Here is a 23,206-nt window from a genome sequence, read left to right on the forward strand (position 1 = left end):
CAGCATTCTAAATAAATAATAGGGTATGTGATTGATTTGTCTTTCTGTTTTTGCTACATAAATACTAGCATTGCTAGCAAGTTAGAATATCAAATGACGTTCAATTCAATTTATTAAAATAAAACCGGTTCTTTCCAATAAATGGTTATAGCTCACCTCTAATTTTCCATCGTCTATGGTTAAGTTGTTGCCTAGCAACGGAAATTGTATTTGAAAGGAAAAATAATCGAAGAATTTGGCACATAATTTATTAAAACTTCGATTCCATTGGACGCTTTTATTTGTTACATAGTTCTCTGATTTGGAAACGCCATGGCACAGAGTTTAGTTACTCTAACTCAAGATGCAGGATCGAACGATAACAGCATGTCGACCAAAGAATTTTTGCATTTCGAAAAGACTTGTGAAGCCTACAAGGATAGTGATGAAGAAATTAAAATGATATTCAATGAAATTAAGAAACTGTCTGCCGCTAATAAGTCAGAAAAAGTGTTGAGTGAAGATATTGATGATGTTGGACTTATTCTCAAAAGGGCAGAAGAAATGGCGCAGGAGACTGAGAATTTGTTAAAAAGTAGCCCTGTAGCGGCGGCACTGAATGCTGGCAGTCCTAACAAAAGTGAATCTGGTGCTATTCCTCAAATTAAAGTAACAAAACCTCATGAGACTGACGAGGATAGGGACCATAATAAGGATAATAATACTAAGGTAAGTAATTCTTTTTATATAAGTAGTCAACTATATAGTTTTGTTAACATACATTGTTGGTTTTCTTATGATGGCCCACCAACCATGAAGTATTTGGAGCTCCTATGGCAACCTATGTTTAAATATTATAGTTCTTAGAAGCATGGCTTCATTCAAGGGTAGGGGCAAAACCTGCAGGAATTAGTGGCAGCAATAAATATTTAGTAATTTTAAATTATGTTATATCAATCATATTAAGGTTCATCCATCCATGGAATGGTCAGGTTATTTTAAAGAAAAACAAAAGATTTCATAGACATTTATTTAATTAAATATTACTGCTGAACAGTCTTATATTCATCTTTTTTAGTACATTTTCAAAGGTCCCATCTTTTAAAAGGACAACTTAAGTATCATTTGTACATTCATGTCATGATTAGGAATGCTAACTTAAAATAAATAATATATTTTTACTTAGGCTAATTAATATTACTCTTTGTTCACTTGGCTTGCTAGAACTCTTAAGCCAGCTAAGTTTTCCCTAGCAACGGGCTCAATGTATGACGCTGGCAACACAAAGCCATAGCGGCCAGTGTCGCTCAATTCAATTGTGTAAGTGTACTTGATGTTTAATGATTTGGCCCAGTCGTCTGAGCCACCAGCAGCTGGATAAAGCAGCCCGCTTGATGAACCCACTTTGTATTCTGATCCTCCGGTCTTTTGTATGGCCTGGAAGAAAAAAGATTTTTGAAGGTCCATAGTAAAATTTCGTCTTTAAAAAAAAAAGGCCAAGTGGCCACTTGAGATAAGATTCTGATAAGATAGTTCATGTAGAGAAGTATGTTAGGAACATTTCCATCAAATACTCACAGAACTATTTAATAATATATTGCATTTTTAAAAGTTTCATAGGATTTTACATAATCATTATGATGGTCTTACCTGAGCCATCATCTTGCCCACAGTTTCAAGGTTCTTGTGGTCTGGTGGCAATGCATTGTCATAGCCCCATGGGTAGAGCAAGTACTGTCCATAACTATGGTATGTCAAGTATGCGGAGAAGTCTGCCCCAGTGCTTTTAAAGAATTGCTGTGGAAAAAATAGTCATGCCATTAGCAATATTACTTATGTGAAGAAGGTGTGGCTGTCTGGAGTCTGTTGGGAGTGAAATTGCATTGTCATTAACCTTAATTGCATTCAATTTCATTACCTAGTTATCTTTTTAGTTTATGCAACGTTAGAGCTATGCAAGGTTTTAATTTTTCGAGACTTCTTTATGCTACTAATGAAAAGTTGCAATCCGAACTGGAGCCTTAGGATTATTAGACTAAAAATTGCAAATAAAAAAATTCTAGCACTTACAGCAATAGCTTTAGATTCTGGTTCAGAGAATGGCCCGCTTCCGCGGTAGATTTCACTGCACGGATATCTTGACGCTCCTTTACCACCCCACTGATATCTGTTAACAGAAATGTTTTCAGTTATACAACTGCTTCTGCCCCTTATATAGGTACCTTTCATCTTCTCAACCAAGCCTAGCCTGGAATCTATCGAAATCCTAATACGACGAATGGTGGTGCAACCCCGTGCCAAGCTTGCTGAACGGCAAGGTTTATAGTCCGCACCAATAAAATTACCGCTACTTATACATAAATAATAAGTTACTCTAATTTAGGTGTCTATTACCTACCGCACACCGTTTCCGTGACATAACGAAATTATCACAAAGCAAAACTTTTGTCATTATTTAAAGTAAGCACGTCGTTTAGTTTGCTGAGGTTTATAGTTTATAGTTAGCCTTGGCCCGGCACGTAACTTTGTCGGCCAGACTAGAAAATTATTTACCCAAAGTTTCTGTTGAGATCTGCGCCGGCACAGCCACCAAATCCTCTCCTGTTCTTACGCCAGAGACGGTCCGTCTTGTGCGTATATTCGTAACCGTCTGGATTCACAACCGGTAAGAAGTACCTATAAAATATAATCGACATAAAAAAATGTACAAGACATCTTCCGTTTTTTTTAATCTATTAATTATTGTTATTCATCTTACCAGTCGATGTTCCTAATGTCGTCAGATTCGACATCAAAGTTTTCGGCAAATTGGTTAATGAAGTATGTGACGACAGCAGGACTGATCCACTCACGCGCATGGATGCCGCCGTCAATAAACACTGCTTTGTTAGTCTTTTTGCCGTCTGAAATGCGTAATACCTGGAACAACAATTAGTGTTGAGTGAGTGACTAATCCTTTGATTGGGCTAAGAAAGAGCGATTCTGCGTGCATCCTTAATTTTATGCAAAGAGACATGTAGAAGTTGGAAGTAAAAAATATGGTGGCACGGAAGTATGTACATAGGTACTGCTCGTTCGTCAATCAACATGCCAGGTCGTCTAGACCTCCAAAATTAGTTAATTAAACTCGAATTGTCTTATAATAAGCATATTGTCGTGATTCTTAGGTAGTTCAATACATTTTCACACATCAACTTATTAACACTGCATTCACATAGCGTGTAAAAAGTAGTGCAAACTCCAAGTTATTTTGTCAATCAAATTCGTTCCTTTATAGATATGGTTGCATGTCATAAACTCATAAGGCATCACAATAATGGCCAATATCGCAAATTGAGGTGATTGATGTTCCGTCATGCCAACAATAATGTGTGAAAAGCGCGGTAATGTTCATACAAACCTTCCTGTTTTACGATACAGTCATAATTTAAATCCATTTAAGGGAAAATAAGTTATAATTCAAATAAAAGTTATGTGACGAAGCATTTGTTTCAAGGCAATAACCATTTTTAACCACATTTACCTTGAGGTCGCGGCCTTCGTGAGATTTTCCTATACTATTGACGCTAACGATTGAAGGATACGTTTTTGCCAAGTAGTCCAAAAAACCGTGAATATCTTCCAGTCTATGATACTGCTTCCATGTCATGCGATGACCTGAAATGAGATACTGAATTAAAGTAATCGTTAAAAACTATTTCATCTCAACCTCTACCATCATTCTTAATTTCTTTTTAATCACACGATGCTCCCAATTTCACAGTTCTCTTGCTTCCGGATTAGTGACAAAATAACGTTCCGAAAAAAAATCTATCAGTCTTTGAATTGTTAGCAACTTTTTAATTAATAAAAATGTTAATTGACACAATCCAGATCCAAAAGTTAGATAAAGACACGTGTGAATATATTAAAACAAAGACAGTGCATAACAACAGATTCGGTGCCGAACAACAACAACGAACCCCAATTTGCATTTGGCCAATACTCCATGGGAAGGTTGAGAGAATTGTACCCCATGTAGGCACTAATGAAACCTAGTCGGCGATGAGATTCCCTGTAACGCCAAAAATTGTAAGCTCTTGCTGGAACAAAATTACATCGACCCTTGGAATATTGTTAATCGATCTTCAGAAGCTTGAAGGGAATTTTCCATTAGTAATACGAACCTCGTCTGTCTTGCAACTCCAGTTCATTTTCATCTAAGGGTGGATTTTCCTCGTCGATTCTTTGTTGCAGGTCTTCAATCATGATGTAATACGCAATATCCTTATTTTTTAGGGTTGCAGTTACGTTTTCTACGGCTTTCGGTTTCACAAGAATGTCTATTGATGTGTGGTTGCCTCCCCATGATGCTATGACTAAAACAAAGATTCAATTTTGAAACACATTCAATGTAAGACAGGTTTTCAATGGTCGTGGATAAAGAATTTAGCTTACGTTTCTCGGACGCGAGTTGATTAATAACACGGTGTGCGTTTGATTTCTTTGTTGATACTTTCCAAACTTGGGCTCCGCTGTAGTCTATTCTCTCTGCGTCATCTTCTTTAACCTTAGGTTTATTGTTTTCAGGCGCCTTTTCTTCCTGAGCTACGACTTCAGTAGCAACTGTGTCTGATATTGTCCCATTTTCAATCTCATCGAATTGATGATACGGTTGTTTAACTGAGCTACGAGTAGGCCATTCTGAAACAAGTTGTTTGTGAGTAGGTCATTCATATCAGCGATAATTACGATTATGTCTGCATTATTGCGTCTAATTGATTTGGAATCGTGACTTATTATGTATCATCATTGTCTCTTATGTTTCATTTGTACCTAACGACCAGTAAAATTGCACTAATGTATGTTTTTTTGCTTTGTATGCACGCTTTTTAGATGTGTTTAGATTGTTAGATAACGTATCCTTTTGTTTTTTCATGGCCTTATTTTATATGTGACTGGGTTCTGATGAGCATTGTTTTAAAACAATATTATGATTAGCATTTTTATTCTCCATGGGAATGAATGATAAAAATGCTAGCATTAGAAACAAGGTCAATTCGAGCTTCGCTTTAAAATATTTTAAAAGCAACACAGAACCTAATAGCATTGCAGGCAATCGATGGCAACAAAAACTAAACACGATCGATTTTGATGAATCACAAAGAAAATATTATTCAGTTTTCCTGTTAGAATGCAGAATTTATTTAAATACATTGTGTACAAACATAAGACTTTGTATCTAAAGGGAGGAAATTGAGGAATCCAGTCCCATTACAGAGCTACAACTGTTTTATTTACATTAAAATTTCTAATCTTGCTATATTAAAATAAAAGAACTACTTTTACTTCAAGCGAGCATAAGGAGTTAATGAAGTGATTTCTTTATTGATTTATAGCGGATACGAACGTTCACACACTGTGTTAAGTTTTGAAGTATCGATAGCGACACAGAGCGAATTGATAATAGAATATATTAAAATGCAAGGCTCGTGTCTCCCGTGACATGTTTAATGACTTTCTCTGGCCACGGCTTGTTTTCCATTCGCGACTGGTCCGATCTTGCCCGGTCTAACGGTTCTGTATGTGATGTCGAACTTGAACTGAACCTGACCAAGGGTTTCCGCGACTTTCGATATTTTATTTCGATCACGCATCTCGAAGGCGACATCGCGCACTGAATTGAGATGAACTATGTGGAATAATGAACGTTGAATTTGTGTTTATTTTGTATTCATTCGTTTTCTATGTTTTTGAACGTTATAGATGCGAAAATGTAAAGAGTAGTAAAATAAATAATTTAGATCAATTTTTATAGAAAAAAATGTTATTGTAATACTCAAACAAAAAAATAATGTGACTAATGAACTAGGTTTGGTTTATAATAAAAAAGAAAGCACAACATTTTTGAGTGCACCGTTAAGTAGAACCGAAAGAACTGGATCAATATCAATTTGGTAATCGATTTTCTGCTCATTAATTTGAATTGAACCAATCAAAATCAATAAATTATTTCCATACCTTGTCCTGGCTGTAGCTTATTGATGAACGGCGTACATAACACCGAGGATATGACGCACAGGAGCACGACCGTCTTCATCAAGGACCCCATTGCTACTGACGGTGCGGGCGCTCTGCCGCAGGTGATCACACTGATGCGTTTGCGCACATCGATTGCCTCTTTTAAGCTCCGATAAACAAGCTGCCGGTATTGATAGCTTGCTATACGAAATTAACTTGATGATTCCATAACATTGAAGAGTTAATGGTGTGCTAGTGACTAAGATTTTGTTTCTGTGAATTGTGATCTCGTAATTTGTTGCAGATTTTTAGTATCGATGTAGGCATGAAAAATGTCATTGCTCCCAAAAGTTTCGTTTGATTTTAACTTCATGACTGTGCAGACTCTTAAAATAAAAAGATTGCTCATAAAAAACTAGCATTTTATTGCATTACATTAATATTGTGATCTAAATTACAACAGTGTAGATTTAATAATTATGTGTCTAAATATATGTGTCTACACAGTAACTTGAATCCCAAACCCAACCCAAGTTGGGACTTGGGACCATCATTATCGGGATAATTTGTACCCGTTAGTTAGGTTAATCCTTCGATGAAGTTCAATAAAGCGGAATTTTCTAAACTTAATTGCATAATTAAGTACCTTCTACCAGTGTGATTTCACATAAAATATCAAAATGTATATTACCGATAGTTTCAATTTAATGTTCAAAAGCTTTTACATTTTTGGATCGCAATGTTAAAAATAACGATACTGGCGTGTTTACAAAAAATGCGTCACGTCGCTTATAAGTACAGTATTTGTTTGGAACCAGACTGACAACTTTTCTCGGAGGTGCGCGGGCGCCATGCGCGGTCATTGCCTCCAAGTTGCAGTTATTTAACTCTGATGACAAACTTTGTTTACTGTAAACACTTTGTTATCGATTTAGTCACCTAACGCTCTTTTCGCGGCTCTTACTGCTTCGTTGAGCTTAGTTCATTAGCGTGAGACTAAGCCTCACGCTGGTTAAGATGCACGAAATATGAAAGCTATACAAGTTTTGCCTTCGAAAACCTGAGGTTATAGATCTTAGTAGCATTCGCCTATCTAATTAATAAAGATAAGAAAGCTGAGAAACTTAGTACTTGTATTTGTAGTAATCTTAAAACATGTTTGTAGGTTAACCAGTATGCTAAACAGAATGCTAAGGAAAACACTGAAATACGACGTAAGCCAAAGTTGAGGCCTTTCTCCGCGGGTGTCATCGATTCCAAGAAACGGGAACCATATAAAGTTGTGAAATCTGTTACGAATTCACCTAAAAAAACATTAAATTGTAGACATGATAACGTGCTTGAGGAATTGAAAGATACAACAGAAAGAGCAAAAAGCTTAGAAATTACGAATGTAAAACTAAATGATGATAATAAAGCTTTAAGGAAGAAGTTAGAGCAAGTCACTGAAGACAAACACATGGTTGATTTAAAGTTAGCGGAATGCGAAAAATTTTTAGGTAGACTAAGCAAAGAATACGATCTCAGAACTACGGAATTAAAATCTATTAAGGAAAATGAGAACAAAATACTGGTAGAATTACAAAAGGAACGGAATGACAGGAAAAATTTGAATATACTGCACGAAAAGGACGTTGTGATCATACATGATCTTCAAAGACAAGTCAAAGAAATGGAGATGATATTGAAGCGAAAGCATCCAGATTCTGTATCTGCTTTGATAGGCGAGTATTCATTTAAAATCAATGCAAACTTTTATTATTATAGTTCATCGATTAATAATTTCACACAATGTTGCAGTGGCCGCAAAATCTTCAACAGTCGAGGATAATAAGAAAAAACTATTAGAAGAACGTATTGCTAGATTAGAACAAGAGCTAAAAGATAAAGAGGACCACTTTCAAGGAATATTACTGACGTTACAAGAAAAGTTTACTGACATGAAGCAGAAATACGAGTGTCACATAATAGACGTTGAGAGGCAACTTATGGATGATCGGAAAGTTAACACTGAATTGAAAAGCAAATTGAATAAATCACAGCTAACCGATGCGGCTACTCAAACATCTGCTAAGAATAAAGTTTCAACAGCTACGCAAACATTTATAAAACCAGATAGGGCATCGTCGGCGGTTAGTAGATTGTCACAGAATTCAGCTCTAATTTTGAATAGATTGAAGGAGGACAGCTACTTAGTAGCTACAATAAAAGGTTTGCAAACTGAACTGACTGGCAAGCAACGTACTATCGCTAAGATCAACAGGGAAACTGAGGAGCTTAAGAAAAATTTGCGTAATCTACAAAAGGAAAAAGAAGGTACGTGAGCTCATAAATTCGAGGCACACTCGTATTGTCTTGATGGCTTCTAACACAGCTTTAAGTTTCCTTTTTTTGTTGACAAACAAGAGACATACAAATACCATTTCACTTTTGCATTTCGTGGAACCACTTTGGTTTAATTTACATACAATAAATTACCGACACTTCAACTGTATTGCTTACGTGTGATTTTCGCGTGACATCATTGGCATATAAAACATTAGCTGTGGGTACCGAAATTAGTAGAAAACGTACATTTACTTGAACATTCAGTTCTAGTAGAGTCATAAATTAGATGTTGACAGTAAATCATTCTTATTTCCTCAGGATTATTTTATTTCTTGTAACATGATAATCATCGCAGGATTTGATTCGTTTGGGGTCACAAATATGTTGCTGGAATAAGATGACGTTCTAGCATATGATGTATTTTCATTATTAAAGCCAACTTAAATATTTATTTCAGTCTTGCTACATCTGAATCCACACAAGAAAACAGTGAACAAAACGAAATCGACGGAGAATATATTGGCAAGGATGAACACGGAAATGGAAGCCGAACTAACGGAAATAAAGAAGCAAAAGGAAGTGTTGATGCAGGAACGTAACTCGTTGCTAGACTCACTCAAGCGTACGAACGAGGAATTCATATTGCTGAAGAAAAAGAGGATTCAGGATGTAAGTTAGTTTAGATTTTTTGGCAAAAGAGTTTTTAATTTGTGGAGGTATGTAAGTTGTAGTACCGCTCCAAATTGTTCTTTCCATTTCCGTTGGGAATTATTTGGTCAAACTATGTAGATCACAGTTTAGTGAATTGATAGAAAAGGTGAAGCCATCACGCCAAAGCGTCAACTTGAAAGGTAAGCTGTTATTCTTTATGCGTTACTGAATGACTCACCGGATTACATGACTCGTATCAATATATTCAACACAATTTCTCGGAATCGAAGATCCGACGCAGTAAACTATCGGTTAACTTTAAAAAAAAAACCACTTGTAGTACATAAATATCTACTTTAAATCATTTGATATAATGAATTAAAAAGAGTATCAATTTCACAACACATCTGTAAGTAGATCCTATTATTATAAAGTTACAAAGCATAAAAGTCACAATATGAAAACCGGACGTTATGTTATAAATGATTTGTACTCTCATAGATAGTGTAGTTATGTAGTAAATAGTTTCCACAATAAAATACTAAATTAATATAATACAATGACGCTATGAGTGTTGGAAATAAAATTTTCACCGCAAACTTTCTGCACGGTTGGTCAATGCGTAACCAAATTGAATAGGTAATATTATAATGATACGTAGATAAAATAATAAAAATAGGCACTGATGTTGATTCTGACTTCACTTTAATATACTTGTACGTAAGATTTTAATTTAAAACTAGCCACCTTTACTCTGTACGACTCGTATTTACTGAGTTTAGATAAGAGCGAAAACATGGGAAATAACATACGTGTTATTTATTTTTTACACAATTGAAAATTACAATTAATTTACAAATAGGCAAGAACTCGGAAAGTCTGATGACCAATCTTATCAGAGGGCATCTGTCGGGAAACTGTATTGAGGGGTTCAGATAGGCAGTCGCTCCATGTAACCTACTCAGCTGATCCGATCCGATCTGCTGAATCCGATGGGATTAAACTGGAAGCCAACTCCAACATTTTAGTTAGGAAAAGCCCAGACAGTTGATGTTGACTTTGGATTTTACGGCGTGACGTGATGATTGATTTAGATAGTTATCATATGATATCTCGTCAAGATAGGGTCAGGTAATAAGGTTGTCCGGTCTCAAAATTGGGCGTTCAATCACCTCGTTACTAAAGTAAATGTTTGGTAGGTGAATGTCAATTCATTTAGGCCCAAGTTCACTGACAATCCACGTCATTCAATTAGCATCTTTACCTTTGCACCAAAGAGTTCTAAAGGAACTTATCTTATTTAGTTTTTCTTACCCTTGAATAGTACCTAGACTATAACACGTATTTACATACAACTTTAATGCTTTCCTTTATTCCTGTTCAAGAAACCAGCTAATAAATATGGTTCCTTCTAATGTTATCTCAAATTTATATTTACGTCCACAACTATAGGTTACCAAATATTTTCTTCACAGCTCCACACTCTACAAGTGGCTCATGAAAAGGAGTTGATGCAGATGAACATGCAAGTGTACCCACTTCAAGAGGAGATTAAACTCCTCAACAGGACAGTGGAAATTCTTCAGGAGCGCCTGCGAACTGCAGACGACAAGCTTGTGAAGTACCAGGCTGGCGTGAAAGACGATGTGATGGCTGGAGGTGACAATAATAGTACTAAGAGTAGGAGGGACCGTTAAGGTTAGTCTGATTTGTTTCTTTTTCGTTTCGAATTTCGAAGAATGGTTTTCGTTGATTTGTGGTGCATCGGTAGCATCTTTATAATGAGATACTGTATTTACAACTTCTTATTTCTGCTTTAGGGTCTATGACACAAGGGTTGGTGTTGTGATTTTGGAGCAGATTTTTTCTTATGTGATATAATATTGAACATTCCATTGTCAAAAAATAAAGAAAATTTACAGTATTCCGCAATATACTAACATAGTAAGGTATGTTGTAGTTCCAAAAAAATATACTATTTCAAAGCTAATATAAATGAAATATAGGTAGGTACAATAGAGAACGTTGTGATACAAAGCGCACTTTTTTACAATCTAAGTTTTTGTTACGTAAGCATTTCTTTGATTAGTTTACGCTATGCACAAACCGTCAATTGACACAAATTAGGATAATTTTACACTGTTACTGTTACGGTAAATTAAGGTGATTTAACAAGCTTGGCAGATCGGTCAATCGCCTTATTCTTGATCGTTTACATCGAAATTATTCATGCAGATATAGGTACCTACCATTTAACTTGCGTTATGGTGACAGTGGCAGCAATTGGCATCATATTTTCAACTATCGTCTATCTATCTTTTAACTTCTTATACTTATGTTACTTCAAAATGTTCTCGATCTCTATCGAACTCCACCTGCCTATCTATATTTACTACTAATAGGGATTATAAAGCTGAAGAGTGCGCGAGAATCTCAGGAACCTACGATTTGAATAATACTTTCATTGTTTGATATCCCATTTATCGAGGAAGGCTATAGGCTCCTTTTTATTCTGGTGCACGGAGTAACGCTTTGGCGGAAATTAGTATAAATAGGTACTATACATTTGTTCGCACCATGGAAACGCAGGTTTAGGTACGAATTGTGAATACACTGTGGTAGCAGCCAGAGCAAAAGTCGACAGTCGAAATAGAAGTTTGGTTTCAAATTAATGAAGACACAAAATTATGTAAAGTAAAAGGCAATTGGAAACAAAACCGATCACCGATACGGTCTAATTCGTGTCCACTGCCACAAGAAATATAAATTAGTAATATTGTCACTAGGTTAATGTAAACTATTTATTGTGGATTTCAATAACCTATCGTATCTGTTGATTGCCTTACTAGAGATAGGCTATTGAAATCTTCTGTTAGTCTAGTGTAAAGGAATGATATCATATTTTCGAGACTTTTCGAGGGAGGGAAATTTTAATGTTGGGATAAGAAGCGGGTTAAGGTATTTTTATAAGTAGTGGAATATTGTCGTTGCTTTTACAGTATGTTAGCATTTAAAATAGTGTTGGAAAAAGTGCTCATGTGCCTTGTGTCTCATATAATATAACACCAAAAATCGACATTAATAATTACATGTAGTACCTACTTGTGATAAGAATACATAGTTATAGTTATTATTAAACTGAAATGATGATGGCGCGTAAAATCTTTTCGATGAACATAGGAATAGAATGCTAAGGTATGTAATATTTATTTATTTATTTCTAAACAATAAATTATTCTTATTTATTTTAAAAACTGTGTATACGAGATGAGAAAGAAGGCCAGCGATGTTTTTAAAGTTACGTCTCCCTGCGAGTAGGTTAACTGCAAGATATTTTATATACTCTTTACTATACATATAAAAAAAGAAAACAGAATAAAAAATCATATTTTGCTTGCGATAAGTATATATGAAAAGAATAATAAAATTGGAGACTTAGAGTGTCTGTAATATTGCAAAATCTCTGTTTTCAAAGTGCAAATAGATGGTGGTTACCTACCGAAAAGATCAGAACATATTTTTTACATCTTTTGTATCCGCTTGTCTGCTAGAGATAATCTGAGAAGGCTGGACTCAATTTTGTTTAACTTCAAATGTGAACTACTTACCTACCTACTTGCAGAATGGAAACGTATCTTTAAAGATTAAATAAGCGAACAAACAATTCAATTGTCATTAAAACTTGATGAATAAATAATTTCAGATGCACGTTGATGAGTGTATGATGTTTTGTATGAAACAATGTCAAGGTATTTCGATCATACTTACTAGTAGTTATTAGTACTAGTTTATTCACTGGGACCACGTTATTAGTTTTAAGGAAGCTTAGAGTGCCTACAGAAGTGTCTACTTAAGATTATTGTGATTGTTGGTTGTTAATGTATAATTAGATAACGCACACTAGTATATAGTTACTTAGATTTAGTGTACCTAATACTTATTTATGTATACTCAGAAACTAGGTTTCCGTGTAATGAAAAATTCTAGTCATATTTTTGTGAGTGTTTTTAAAAGCTTTTCGTTTTAACCCACCGAAACGGCCAGTCAGAATTGTGGTGCCTTCGTTATTGTGAAATTAATAAATAAGTATATTTGTGTAAAGATTTGTTTTATTCAATACTTACCGATTTATTCCTGTCAGGTGCCAAACGAAACAAGTTTTCGATGCTGGCAATACTCATTCACTCTCGGATGTCCCTATTGATGACATGATAATATGGTTTTGCAGAGACTATTTAAAATGCCAAATAATGTTGGTCAGAAAATATACCTATACCTCCCTGTTGTTAAGTAGGTACCTACTAACATGTTCTAAGCTTTCACTAAAATATGAAACTATTAAGGCCATGTACAGACATGTTTCCATTAAAAATATGCTGTCGATAAAGAAAGTGTTAAATGTGCCTTAGCATGCAATAGCCACATTTCACTGCTTTGCATCTTAACTGCAGTTTCTCTCGAGGCATAATTAGATTAGCAGCTAGACGCAGGTTTCCAACGGTAAGATAAACTATGATAACTAGGGACTGTAGGTACTTATTGAATGATGCTCAAACTCCTTAACTCCTTGGTGCCTTCCGAAATTTCTTTGGACCTCTCTCAATGGTGTATCACGCCCATTTTATTTTCATACGAATTCTATTGGTTTGTAACGCATGAGTTTAGATCAGGTTTTCTGAATTCTACGATGTCTACGTATTTTAAAATCCTAATACACGTACGAATACCTAAATATCTAGCTACATGATAAATGAGGATGCTAATGATAAATGATGATACAAATTAGAATAAAATTAAACTGCCCAAATCAATTAAAAGTAGTTTTTATTATTATTTAAAGATGTTAATTTCAAAAATAGAGAAGTAATTAGCAACAACCTACGTTGCTATAAGCACTATAATAGTTTAAAAAATAATTAGTAAACCATATTTGTAAAACCTAAAAATAACAGTGAAGATTGCTAATTATAGCATATGAGATATAACTATTGGAGATGCATGTATTATGTCGTCAGAACCAAGTTTCATTGTCACTTTTATTCTGACTTGCCTCTTCTGAGCATTTGATAGTTTTAGCCAAGGCGCGCACAGCAGCATACAGTTCTTTCCCCGTATCTTCAATTTCCTCAGGTGGTAACAAAAACCCTAGTTCGCCCTTGTCTCTGCTTTCGATGACGTAGGTGTGGGCCACCCCCGTTGAATAAGCCCAGTCTAGGAATGTCCCTGTGGCTGGGTACACTGTATGGTATGTTGCTCCGAGTGTGTAGTTCTGTTTCGTTGATTTATACATTGACTGAAACGAGACAAAATCTTATATAAGATTAAGAACTCTATAGGTACATTTATTGCTGCCTCGCGGTCACAAACCCTGTAAAAATCGATCAAGAACGATGGAACTTCTGAGATCACTACATTCAACAGTATTTTGGTATGTGATTGCAAAATGGAAAGCAATCACAATGTGAGTGAGATGTATAATAAGTACTTTCCTACATATTGCCTTAAATTGCTCTCATAATAACGAATGCTTATGTAGGATGGTACTCTTTAGATCAGCCTTAGCTTCTGACCATAGCTTTTCGCAAGCAACTGGGTTAAATCTAAAGAAAATAATAAATGTATAGGTGTAGTTACATTGGTCATTAAGTCAGCTGTTTGCCGGTGCAACTGGAGGTTTGGCGTGGCCTGGGGTCTTGCGCTCCAAGGGAACAAAATCAGTTTGCCGTATGAATGAAAATCCACTATGGCGATGGGTTTTGGCACCAACGACTTTATCAGGTCCTGCAACAAAATGTTAATATGTAAACGTTATTGTAAATAAGTGTTAAAACTCTCTATTTAATCTTTTTTTTACATAACTTACGCGTAAAGCCACACTTTCTGCTTCAGAAAAAGGATAAGGTCCGGAATAAGTGGTCTTACACTCGTTATTTTCAGTAATGCCGGCGATACCCCAGTCAGTACTGAAAAAAATCAGTGATTAAAACCTCCAAATTTTATGAAAGGCTTCCCATATAAATCTGGTATTCCTTACGCAAAGTTCCTGTTAACATCGACTCCTACACAGTACATGAATTTCCGCCGATTCTTTCGCCAGAGCCTGTCCACCGTGTGAGAGTATACATAGCCATCGGGGTTCACCACTGGAATTATTAACCTGGAGGCAGAAGGGCATTATAGCACAAAAATAATGGAAGTTTTTTTTGTTAATGAACAACTTAATATTAAATTGAAATCCCTCTTCTTATACCTGATTTGCTGGGCTTTTCATTTTTAGTTTTCCTTTCTAGAGACTTCTTTCTTGAACCCAGGCTGTTTTTCGTTACGTTTTCTACACTTTCCCTGGTTACCTAAGATTATGAGCAAATCATTCTTACCAGTTTTTGTTTCTCACATAACTCTTTTGCTTATCAAACTTGGTGATGATATTATGCAGTACGTAAAGCGCTGATGTGACGGAGGCCCATTCCCGAGCGTGTTGCCCTCCAGTTATCAATATTATCTGGTTGTTAGGGTTACCATTTGTTATGTTGATCATCTAGAAAAGGGAACATAATTAGATCGTATTACTCACTTCCTTCATTATAATTATAACATAGATGAATAAAGGACACACTCCTGGATGAATCTTGGGTACCTGCATGGAACACTGGAGGGACACTTTAAGTTGGTATAGGTAGACATTACAGAGCCTGCATAAGCACACATTGTTCCATGAAATAATGAAGACCTTTCTTTGTAATAAAATTAAACCTTGACTTAGATCTATGAAATGGAGGGAAAGCCCGCATTTAGATGAACGTAGATATAATGTATACTGTTGACTTTCCTCCTTTTATCAACTGCTACAACTACATTCACACTTCTATAACAAAAGTAACTACCAGCCTTGCCTTTTTCTAACTGGGTTGGGGTCATCCATCAGCCATCTGAACTCCCGAACCTTATTTAGCAACTGTTCAAAAGATAACTTCTTGAAAAATGTATTAATTCAATTCAGGGTTGGAAGTCTACAGCTTAAGCCACGTCTTTTAGCGTACCTAATTAAGTTTGGTAAGTCCATAGTATAAAGTACCTACATGTCTGCCTATACCCTCAGTGAAAACGCCTTCATATATTTTCCTTTAAATGAGTTTTTTCATGTTTACATAATTGCTACATGACTGAAACTGCTGCTTACCTTTATTGTTCTGTTCTCGGCAGTGGTTCCAATAGATTGCACTCTACAAATCGAAGAGTAGTCTTCTGCCAAGAAATTGTAATACTCTTCAATGATATTTAAAGTCGGGTATTTCTTCCAGGAGAGACGGTGACCTATGGTTAAAGATAGGTAGTTTTAGTGGTAATAATATTGTTCTTGACCTCTTTTTGACCTACATGGAGAATGAACCTCAGATTGGCAGTCAACAAGGTAGGTATTGGCATTGCATAGTTAGGTACATACCTTGGTACCACGCCGATTATATTATGTAATTCTTGCATGAACGTTTGCCGTCATACACAAAGGAATGCAATCTGCATGTTATTTGGATTTTTGTTTCAGATAAGTAGGATCCAATACTTGTTTACCTACCTATAGTGAAAGAAATGCTGGTTGATGATGTATGAATTCAGTATCTACCATATATGGAAGTACCATCAAACCCAGTTAGGTAGGTACCTATGAAGGTAGGTAGGCCCGTGAAGTGTACCTACCTACCTATCTTATTGACATTCGGACATCCACTCTCCACAAACTTGTTATTAATAAGTAGACCGATTGGTCCTCATACATATTCACGAATCTGCTTTCAATAAAGCAAACGGACCTACCTACTCGCCTACCCTTAGCTATTGATTCTATTTTTTTTTCTACTTTCTTGAGTTTGAAACTCTTCCACTTAAAAACAACTGGACGGATTTTGATGAAACCTGGCAGTCTTTCAACTTACACATACGTACACACAACACAAAAGCTACTTTTTATCCGGACACGGAAGTAGGTAGGTACCTAAGTTTCTTCGAGTTGTGGGTGAAACTGAGAGGAGCAGATAATCATAGTTGTTACCGATTCTCAGTGTATTTTCAGTCCATAGCGTATTCGCGACCGGCTGTGTGTCAATCCTCCGCTGTACGTCCATGATGAGCACAGTATGGCTCAGGTTACGGGCAGTCATCTGACGGTATACCTTCACCTTGTGCTGAGCGCGCACTAGGAAGTCCGCCCTCGTTGGACGCAGGTTCCAGATTGATATATCTGGTGTCATATAAAATCTTGGTTAAGTTCTCTACCGCTGCGAAGTTGGGTCTACTTCCAGATTGCCAAAATGTGTGAACAAAATGCCACTGCGCAAGGCTAATAGCCTACTTCACATGGGCAAACTAATTTGACGAGTAGGTACTGCACTTACAGCTAGGGGCTCAAGATACCATATTCATGCGTGTTATTGTATTTTTAACTCATTCCTACATACCATGAATACCTTGTAACTTTTGTGGGTGCATGATTATGGTAGCATAATCATGTAGGTAACGTAAGTAATTCGTCGTGGTCATGCTGTCTACATCGAATATTGAAATGTGTGCGTAAATGTTTGTTTCCTTGAACGCGCTAATCTCAGAAACCGATTTGAAAATTATTTCAATGTTAGATTGCCCATTCATCCAGGAACGCTACTTTCTATCCGAGTTCGTGCATAGGTTCCCACGGGATGTCGGTGAAAAAGCTGGCAGAAGCTAGTACTCAATAAAACTATTTCAAGTCTAAATTCCAACTTCGGGCTACCTATATTTCTGCGTCAACGGATGTGGTGACGTCCTTGACGACTATGCTTCTATACTAGAGACAAGATAAATGGTTCAAACCTTGGTTATCAACGAGTCGCTTGATGAGAAGCACATCCTCGGCGCCCCGCAGCGTCGTCTGCCATACTTGAGCACCTTCATACGTCACTTTGTCCACTTGCGAGAACGTCACAGTCACCGCTTGTAATTATAAACACTTATATCAATATCACAAAGCATTATTCCTAATAATTTTTCAACGTTTTCACTTACCTATGGAGAAGAAAAACCAATATGCATTTACAAAAGGCATTTGATATCGATTTATTACATCTGAATAAATGCTATTGTTTATTTTACTACTCTGATAAAAAGTTATATTGATTGTGTCGTTTCTAAAAGTTTGCCATCGTGAAAATGTTTTATAATATAAGTACATTTTATTTTACATAAATAATACGCCAAAGATGATGCAAGTTATATATGTTTATTAACATTACTATATACAATCATTGTAATTTGAAAATAGAAACATTTCATATTGAAACTCACATAAATTTATTAAAAATGTGTCAATTATTAAAACATTAGGCTTGGTGTTATACATTATTGCTACCAACAGGCTCGATATCATTTCATACTCTGGCATATAAATAAAATAAATGCCACCAAACATTAAATCCTCGCAACACAAGTCTTTGCATTACTCCATTTATCATTGGGTCTCTAATAAGTATCACAATAAATTCACTTATCATAAATAAATTATAAAATTGTCAACTCAGCGTCTATTCTCAATATTTCAGTGTAAAACAATGTCAAAAACGATTCACTATTATATCTGATCACGTGGTCCATTGCTGTGCATAAAAACGCAAACTATGCTTTTACCAAATGTTTCCTTAGTCTCATTATCACGATAGACACAATCATCACCAATTAATCGTCAATGGAAATGACACATATTAGTCTATTTATTATGTCTTCTAATGAAAGTACATAGATTTCAAAGAATACACTTTATATGCTAATAATCAAGCATCTCACATGTTTTGAAATGAGTGATTGGACACCGAACCAGCGTTTCACCTTATTGGACATCAATGATCACTCACAATAATTCATCAATAACAATTTCGAGTCAACGAAATGGCCGTAAGGCTAAATAGATACGACAGCACGAGTTCACTAGTTCATATGAAAGTAGCGTGTTCTGTATTTGAACCGCGCGGTCCTGCGCTAGTCGGCGTCGCCGTTGGTGACGGTGAGCGGCTCCTCGTCCTCGTTGTACTCGAGCGACAGCACGGAGGCGCGCCTCCTCTTGCCGACGGGCGGCTCGCTGCAGTCGCTGCCCGAGTACGCGCGCTTCTCCGGCGACGCCGCGCGCGTGCCGTTCACCGTCGCGTGCGTCGCGCGCAGCTCCTGCTGCAGGAACAGCACCGTGCTCTGCATGCCCTCCACATCCTCGTCTAGCTCTTGCAAGAACTCGTCCAGTTCTGAAATTGCAATACTTTGTGTCATTCTCTCGTCCCACAACAATAAATCAACAATAGAGTAAATTATTTCATACACACCTGATTGTGACTTTTTAACTTCTTCACTAAAACTCTTCTGTAACGCTAGATCGCCTTCTAATTTAGCTATTCGACCACTCGAAGTCATTCGTCCGAGGTCCTCGTTCTCTTGGTGTAGCAGCCTGCATTTCGCCATAAGTTTCTTGCCGGTATTTGAGTCTGGTGTGAACTTCCATGCTGAAAGTTCGTTTTGTGTTTCTTCTAATCTCGCTTTAGTTGATGTGAGTTCTTGTTTTAACCTTAATATTAGTACATTTACTGCTGGGTCGAGTAGCGTCGGTCGTCCGTTGAGACTGGCGTGGGAAGACTTTAATTCCGTTATTTGACTCTGAAAACGAAAAACGTATTCTAAGAAACAGTAAGGAACATTTCATATTTTTGGTTTATTTTGTCAACAGTTCAAATTCTGAACAACATAGTACTGACAACTTTGGGAATTTATGCCAACGGAGCCTCTCTGCCAAGGTAACTAGAATGGCCAAAGACAGATTTGTGTACATGGTGGCTTTTATAATAAATATTCTTAAAACTAGACCGTTGCAGTGAGCATCTTTGGATACACATTTATTTTTCTACATTTCTACAAGCATAATAAATTGAGTACTCACTACATAATCTTGTATTTCTTGTTCCTTGGCTGCGAGCCTTCTAACTAACACCTTCTCTCTATGTTGGGACTCAGCATACTGCTGTTTTATCCTATCTTCTACCTCTTTCGCCTTTTCCAGGCTTCCTGTACACATCAATTATTTCAATTAATAAATAGTCTTTAAATAAATACAAGTAATAATAGTTAACATTAGATTTTAGGACTTTGGTATCATACAGTATTGTTTTGACATCATTTAACTGTCACCTACTTATGGTACCTATCGCCTGTAACCCATTTGTAAATGCATAACATTTTGTCTAGCACATTATATTTTTATTTATAAAACTGATAAGATAAAAGGTTATCTCAAAGTGACTCTGGAACAAAATGTTATGCACTTGATGTGGTTTGTTCACATAAAATGAATACAATATTTGAATCGACAACACCTTAACTAAATTATAATATAAAACAATTAAAACAATATTTTTAACATCCAATCTTTTAGATATGCAATTTCTAACAAAAGAATTATAAAAAATCTAGCTATAGAAAAAAGTCTATCATTTATTTTTATTGTGTAGAATGAAGTATTGGAAAAATGAACTGATAATTGAACAATGCTTCCTGTTATTTATTTTATTTTGGATATGAAAGCAACAAATGTTAAACAGACTACATAAGCATTACAAACAATACCATTATTTGTCAATAAACATATAAATATTTGTAATGTTAGCTTCAAGTAACAATGAGCACCATTTACCCTGATGAAAAGGGTGAGTTACACCATTTATAACGATAACCAAACCATAACCAGCCGTATACTTGCTGCTCATAGGTCAAATTAGCAGTTTGACAACAGAAAATGGTTCAGTTATTGTTATAGAATAGGCAACTCACTGTAATTATTCTCTATCATGTGTTCCAAATATGATAATGTCTCTATAAAATGCACAGACAAGACTTATCACGGAGAAACATGGAAGGATGATGTGTAAGACTGATGGGCCCGAAATCCCTATGCTGCATTACTAAAGTATCTAGGTTTCATAGGAGGTTTAGAGGCAACCAGATACACTGAAAATTTTAACAAGACTTTAAGGATTCCGTGCTGTTACACATTTTCATGACTTAAACAATCATTATTATAAATGTTCATAATAAATAAACATCATCTGCCTAGCCTTTTCCCAACTATGTTGGGGTTGGCTTCCAGTATAACCGGATGCAGTGGCATATCAGTATTTTACAAGGAGCGACTGCCTATCTTAACTATTTCAGTAATTTTTCATGTTATAATTTTTTCTTATCATGAACATTTCTTGTAAGCATTCAGTTGAGTTTAAGATGAAAAACTAAACAAAGATCAATGAATCAATTCATTGAGGTAATGCTGACTTTGTCAGCTTTGTTTTGAAATATCAAAATTTTTAGTTCTTAATTATTAATTTTCTGATTGATCATCCTTCAAGCCTTTTCTCTACTATGTTGGGGTTGGCTTCCAGTCTAACCGGATTCAGCTGAGTACCAGTGCTTTACAAGAAGCGACTGACTATCTGACCTCCTCAACCCAGTTCAATTAATTTTCTTATCCAAACTTATTAAAAGTATAATACATAATATACTGTCATTCATACTAAATTTTAGTAAATTACATTGTGTGTAACTAAATATTTTTACATAAAATCTGGACAGTAAGTTTCTAATAAGATTATTATGTTTATTTCAAACATTTTGGAGATAAAAGTTTCGAAACAGAAAATGAGACATGTTAGTCATATTTGCTGAAAAGCTACGGACATGATTCAGTTAAGTTACATGCAATGACTCAAAGCTGAGTAGCAATGTAGAGCATTAGTATAAAGCTAGCAAGAAAAATAAAATATATAGGTATATTGTTTTTTTTGCAACAAACATAACATTAGGCAGGTATAGACATACTATAAGCTTAAAATTTAACAAATCAATTTGCAACACTTTTCTATTTGCCACTCTTTTAGAGACTACCTATTGTAACTAATATTTGATATGTCTTCTGCTAATAAGCCCGTAATTAAGGACAGCAAAAGAATGATCAAATAGTAATCAACAGTTCTATATTGATAGCAGAAACATATATTACAGATCATCATGTTGTTAATAATGTTAACAATGTTTTGTAATAACAATTAACAATCATTGAAGACAGGAGATAAATAAAGCAAGTACAAAATAAAATCTTAACTATACAGCAAAAGAAGTGTGAAAACATATTTACTTTTTTATGTGAGCAAAGACCGGACAACTGGGCAACATAGTCTGTTACCGAGGATAGCGCAACACCACTGAACATGGACACCGCTCCAGCATCATCTGGAGACATCACACGGCCTTGTGCCGATATTTGCACTTCCACTAAACACTCCACTGGCACCTCTCTTACACAGCAAAACACCATTTCTTCGTCTTCACCTTTTACAACTTAAAACACCTAAATACACCCCGTACCACATTCTGTTTTATAACTAAACAATTTTCATGATCACAGTAACATTTCAATGCGTCATAACAGTATCACTAGTTAATTTTAGTTAAAGTATTGTCGATATAGAGATAACATAACAACTCGCGGGTCGTGCGTCGTAACGTCGCCGACCTGGCGCTACCAAGCCGATGTAACTTTCTTAAATACCTTCCAACTGTTTGTTCAAAGTTTCGAGATGGTCAATGTACAAGTCCTGGGTTCTCCACGCGGCGCGGAGCGAGTCGGCCGAGGCGGCGTCGAGCTGGTGCGGGGTCAATAACACGCGGGCTAGGCTCGAGCCTCCGCCACCTGCGCCGCCTTCACACGTCGCCTCGCCATGCCGCTCTGTCTCCTCGGACATTTCCCTCTTACTAACACTTTAAGAGCCTCTTTTCAACTGCAACCAAATAATCACAGTTAATCCTACAAAGACATTTACTTCCATTCCTTCGCCGTTATCAGAAACCTGTATTAGGACAACTGTGGTTATCAACAAGTGGCCGGGCTACTTACAGTTGATTAGTGTTATGATAGAGGCTTAATCAAATTGGAAATTACTATTATTTACAATTACTATCACACACTAAGAACTATCTCTAATATTTTACGAGGTCATCAAACGAAACACGACAGACGCCATCTTATCACATACCAAGACAGTGTAACCAGCCTGAAATAAATGAACGGTCACATACATATTTATTTACAGAGAGAAAATACTTGGAAATATATATATTTCACTGAAAAAAATACATCTTAACTTAGAAATAATAAATATGTTATTAATAACTTCGTTTCATTTTTTTTTTGTAT

At 36.0% G+C, this 23,206-nt stretch overlaps 3 protein-coding genes across 4 annotated transcripts; 1 reads left to right on the plus strand and 2 right to left on the minus strand.

The window, feature by feature from the left end:
• The first annotated feature begins 176 nt into the window (after window positions 1-176).
• On the plus strand, window positions 177-12,216 carry LOC110378108 (uncharacterized protein). Its single transcript, XM_021337217.3, has 5 exons — window positions 177-708; window positions 7,145-7,703; window positions 7,780-8,295; window positions 8,765-8,976; window positions 10,434-12,216. Exons 1-5 carry the CDS (start codon window positions 313-315, stop codon window positions 10,653-10,655), a joined length of 1,905 nt encoding a protein of 634 aa, XP_021192892.3. The 5' UTR covers window positions 177-312; the 3' UTR covers window positions 10,656-12,216.
• On the minus strand, window positions 991-6,140 carry LOC110378110 (carboxypeptidase B). Its single transcript, XM_021337218.3, has 9 exons — window positions 5,980-6,140; window positions 4,417-4,662; window positions 4,146-4,337; window positions 3,503-3,636; window positions 2,738-2,898; window positions 2,533-2,655; window positions 2,050-2,146; window positions 1,630-1,776; window positions 991-1,416 (listed from the first exon to the last, which is right to left on the minus strand). The coding sequence occupies exons 1-9, from the start codon at window positions 6,068-6,070 to the stop codon at window positions 1,177-1,179; spliced, it is 1,431 nt and encodes a 476-aa protein (XP_021192893.3). The 5' UTR covers window positions 6,071-6,140; the 3' UTR covers window positions 991-1,176.
• Window positions 12,217-13,841: 1,625 nt separating the features above from the next.
• LOC110378096 (carboxypeptidase B) lies at window positions 13,842-23,066 on the minus strand. Of its 2 annotated transcripts, XM_049852062.2 has the most exons (10): window positions 22,907-23,066; window positions 22,562-22,790; window positions 19,904-20,028; window positions 19,296-19,623; window positions 18,985-19,217; window positions 15,336-15,496; window positions 14,993-15,115; window positions 14,822-14,921; window positions 14,593-14,739; window positions 13,955-14,251 (listed from the first exon to the last, which is right to left on the minus strand). In XM_049852062.2, the coding sequence occupies exons 2-10, from the start codon at window positions 22,752-22,754 to the stop codon at window positions 13,970-13,972; spliced, it is 1,692 nt and encodes a 563-aa protein (XP_049708019.2). In that variant the 5' UTR covers window positions 22,755-22,790; window positions 22,907-23,066; the 3' UTR covers window positions 13,955-13,969. The 2 variants fall into 2 exon arrangements, with proteins under 2 accessions (XP_063895157.1, XP_049708019.2); XM_064039087.1 differs by lacking the exons at window positions 18,985-19,217; window positions 19,296-19,623; window positions 19,904-20,028; window positions 22,562-22,790; window positions 22,907-23,066 and adding exons at window positions 16,139-16,272; window positions 17,006-17,194; window positions 17,803-17,922; window positions 17,995-18,964 and having other exon boundaries at window positions 13,842-14,251.
• Between the last annotated feature and the right edge of the window lie 140 nt (window positions 23,067-23,206).

The sequence above is a fragment of the Helicoverpa armigera genome, chromosome 18, assembly GCF_030705265.1.
Source record: "Helicoverpa armigera isolate CAAS_96S chromosome 18, ASM3070526v1, whole genome shotgun sequence".
NCBI lineage: Eukaryota > Metazoa > Arthropoda > Insecta > Lepidoptera > Noctuidae > Helicoverpa > Helicoverpa armigera.